The 3,837-nt window shown below is 33.4% G+C and overlaps 1 protein-coding gene across 1 annotated transcript; it reads right to left on the bottom strand.

The window, feature by feature from the left end:
- Nucleotides 1-1,236: 1,236 nt before the first annotated feature.
- On the bottom strand, nt 1,237-3,028 carry LOC108324957 (FCS-Like Zinc finger 8). The gene is made up of 3 exons (XM_017557916.2): nt 2,549-3,028; nt 1,711-2,464; nt 1,237-1,631 (listed from the first exon to the last, which is right to left on the bottom strand). The coding sequence occupies exons 2-3, from the start codon at nt 2,457-2,459 to the stop codon at nt 1,544-1,546; spliced, it is 837 nt and encodes a 278-aa protein (XP_017413405.1). The 5' UTR covers nt 2,460-2,464; nt 2,549-3,028; the 3' UTR covers nt 1,237-1,543.
- Between the last annotated feature and the right edge of the window lie 809 nt (nt 3,029-3,837).

The raw sequence follows: 3,837 nt of genomic DNA, 5'->3' as shown, positions 1-3,837 counted from the left end.
GTCATAATTGATTTTAAGGAAAATCCCACAATCTCTTCTATAAACACGTCATTGATTGTTGTTATGTTTAGGGTTAATTTAGACCTTTTGGAAGCCTGTGCCTGATCCAGACACACTCATTGTTGGGGCTGTTAAATCAAATGTGATTATGGTGTTGTTGGGACATGGGACACCATTTTTCAAATTTAATATTTATTCCTTCCCTCTTATATTATTTCTTTCTTAAATATTTTAAAACTAATTCAAAGTATGACATTAATGCATTCCTAAAATAATTTCTAATAAAAATTATATTTAATATTTTAAATAATTCCTTAAATAGATTATAGCTTGACAGTTTTTTTTTAAATTTTAATATGGTTAATTAATATCTTTAATTTGATAAAATATACATTAAATTTATGATAAAATATTTCTTTTACAAATTAACGTTTTATCTAATAAATAAATTAATTTAAATGTATGAATTATATTGTAATTAAAATTTAAATAAAAAATAAATGAATTCATTTGAATGTATTAATTATATTTTAGAATTATAATGATAATTGTGATGTGAGATTAATTATAACTCTTGTGAATTTTTTTTAAAGTTAATATAAAAAATAAATATAAAATAAAAAAATTTAAAAAGTAAAAGTTAAGAAGGTTAAATATCTTGATACTTTAAGATAATAGATTTTCTCTTATATTAATTGTCGAAATAATGAAAAAGAAAATGTAGATAAAATGAAAGGATAGTTGGTTGAGGGAGGGTGATAACTTTTCTCTTATAGTTGTGGATTTCATTCATAGTAGGAGTAAATATTTTCTTAAAATCAAAATATAATACTAAATTTTTAATTTTTTGAGTGAATTATTAATATGATTAAATAACTAATACTTTATTGTTTTTTCTAAAAGTAACATACTATTGGAGATCAGTTAAACTGCATAGAATAACTTTTATCCGTATATAATTTATTTATTTTTATATAGAAGCCAAATATTCAATTATTTGGTTGATAATAATAGGTAAGGAAAATGACTATTAACAAGTTATCTATTTGTCTGTCAATGTCATTTTTTAAAAACTATCTCTAATGGTTGCTGGAATTTTGTCAATCCAGCGGCGTGAACATAATAATAATAATATTACTAAAATTTCTCGTAAGGTAGGAATCTTCTCGAGAAAAATAATGAATTGGTCCCCATTTCCAATAATATGCATCATCATCTACTCAGATAAGAAGAAAATAACAATAAAGATGCAATATTTTCAGTCATATTTCATCATCATCGTCACCATCTTCAGCCAAAAACAAAGGCAGAAAACCGTAAGCAATCTAAAACTACTCATTTCTTGAAATAAACTCTACATCCTCATCCTCTCTTATCTCTATTTGCAAGGAGAAGCCAAAATAGCAAAACCAAAACACTTCAAAAAGGTAAATATAATATGCTATCTAGAAATTCTAACCAAGAATAGAAAATTGTGACTAGATGCTTATCCCATCATAATCTATCACTTTCAGGCTGTGCTATGCAACTCAAAAAATGACCATCAGTATTCGTCAAATTCTGAAATTTCTGCTCCATCCAGCACCATCTCTTCCTGACGACATTCTTTGCTGCAGAAAGCTTTCTCTCCTCTGCAAAACACAACCCAGATAATAAGAGAAAAAGTCATGTCATAACTAGGAAGAAAATGGAATCGGAAGTGAACCTTACCTGTAAATAAAAATGTCATTTGTCTGCTGGAGATGCTTCTTGCAAGTGTGACAAATGCTAAGAAAATTGAGTGAAGGTGAGAGAGTGTTATTGGGGAGGGAACAGTAACTTTCCACGATACAATTGTCGAATATATGTGTTGTTCTAGGATTAGGTCCATGAGATATCACACACGTGTACTCTTCAAAAAGTTCCATCTCACTCAAACTCATAACACCTGTTGCAACCGATAACGGAGAATCCTTTATTTGCTTTTGGGAATCCTTGGTTTTGGCAGCAAAACCAGCAACAGCACATGTTTTAGTTGATTCAGAAGATGAAGGAGGGAGTGGCAGTGGAGGGATTTTGACCCTATGCTTAGTTCCAAAGAGAACAGTTCCACTACACGGTTTAGCTGCGGTCTGAAGAACAGGTTCATCTTTAAGTGCACCAACAAGAGCAAGACCAATGCCTTTTGAGTCCCATGAAGTTCTGTTTTCAGAGGGTACTCTTGGGGGGGCAAAAGTTTCGATCTTCTTCTCATGTGACAAAGGATTCCCAAATGGGGTTAAGGCTCTGGTGTCAAGAATGGAGGTGGGGCTTCTCAAAGCCTCAGCTCCTGAGAGACACTTGACTGAGAAGTCACGGAATTTGGGTGAAAACAAAGAAGGGATGGTTCTTCTGTAACTCTGATTTGGACTTGGCTGGGAGCTGTGATCACCCATCAAACCTGGTTTGGTGACAGCTCTTGATCTGTTTCTGAGCAGCATAAGTCCTTAATGAAGAATAAAGAGAACAAGTAGAGTTAAACGTTAGCAAAGGAAACAAAAGAAGCAAAAAATCTGTGACATGTATGTACCTTAATTACAGTTGAGGTTGGGGTTAAAAAGAGTCCTAGTGTTCTGGGAATGTTTGTGAGGAATTTGTGACAAAGTGAAAAAAGAAGGGGTGATCTGAAAGTGTCAGACTAACTGAATTCTCTCTTCTTGTTAATTTTCTTCAAGAGGGAAAAAAAGGCATCTATGCCCATAAAACAGAAATTGTAGTGCAACAAGTACTGGTACTTTGGGCTTATGATTTTTCTTTTTCGTTTCTCAATTTTCAATTCTCCAACTTTACGCAGAACAAGTAGAAAGAGGAAAGAAAAGAGAGAAAGGTTTGGAGTTGGATGAGAGAGAGGGATAGATGCCCGAATATGGTTTCTAAAGGAAGATAAAGCAAAGCAAAAGATGTTGTGTGCATGAAAATCAATCAAACCTTGTTACTTGAAAGCTTTGCTTTCATTTTCAGTTTTTCTTTCATAAGATACTATTTTTCTCTCTATAATAAATCGCAATTGTTTCATTTAAAAGAATGACCCTCTACATTTCTTTTATTATTTGCTTTGTCTTTTCCTATGCTTTTTCACTCTGACTCATCCAAGCTATTTCATTCAAGGCCAGATTATTTAATTCAAAATAAATCACTAGTAATGTTAATACTGTTTTTTAATTATTTAATTATTATTATTTTCAAAATCAGATTTACATTCAGAAAACAACGCTTCGATCTATAAATGTTTACCACCTTTTAATCTCGAAAACCTAAAATCTAAGATATTTTTAATGCATTTAATTTTGTGTCGTTCAAGGTCCCACGTCCAACTCTATTCGTCCTCCGAACGTCCAGTTCTCTGTCCTTGCTCCTCAATTTTCTACTCCGTGCACGGGGGAAACCTGCAAAAGGTTATCCGATGCCAAAGTCAGTGAGAGCAGTGGTTTTTTCGTTGAACAGTAATAAATGTGCAGTAAATGCAACCTATCTACCACTCACCTTGGATCTATATTTATAGTTTTCGCTATGGGCCTGGGATTAGTGAAAAGTTAATCATGGTCCAAATTCAGCCCAATAACTTTTAACCACTACTTACCTTAAACTAAGTTGGTTTAGTGACGCGGTCGGCCGGTCTCGCATAACTTGGCCTTATGACAGGCCAGCCCTTATAGGCAACCCGACTGGTCCACGGCATGGCTGGCCGGCTTCAAGTGAGTTACTTTTTCTATGGGTGTCAAACGGTAAGATTGCGTGATTGTGGACGTGTGATCGTCTGACCTACCGTGCCCAACTCTTCTTGATTGGCGGAAGGGTAATTCCTTGTTCAATATGATA

Source organism: Vigna angularis, chromosome 3 (assembly GCF_016808095.1).
Source record: "Vigna angularis cultivar LongXiaoDou No.4 chromosome 3, ASM1680809v1, whole genome shotgun sequence".
In the NCBI taxonomy this organism is placed as follows: domain Eukaryota; kingdom Viridiplantae; phylum Streptophyta; class Magnoliopsida; order Fabales; family Fabaceae; genus Vigna; species Vigna angularis.
The sequence above is the reverse complement of the archived record's forward strand: the minus strand, read 5'-3'. Positions and strand labels throughout refer to the sequence as shown.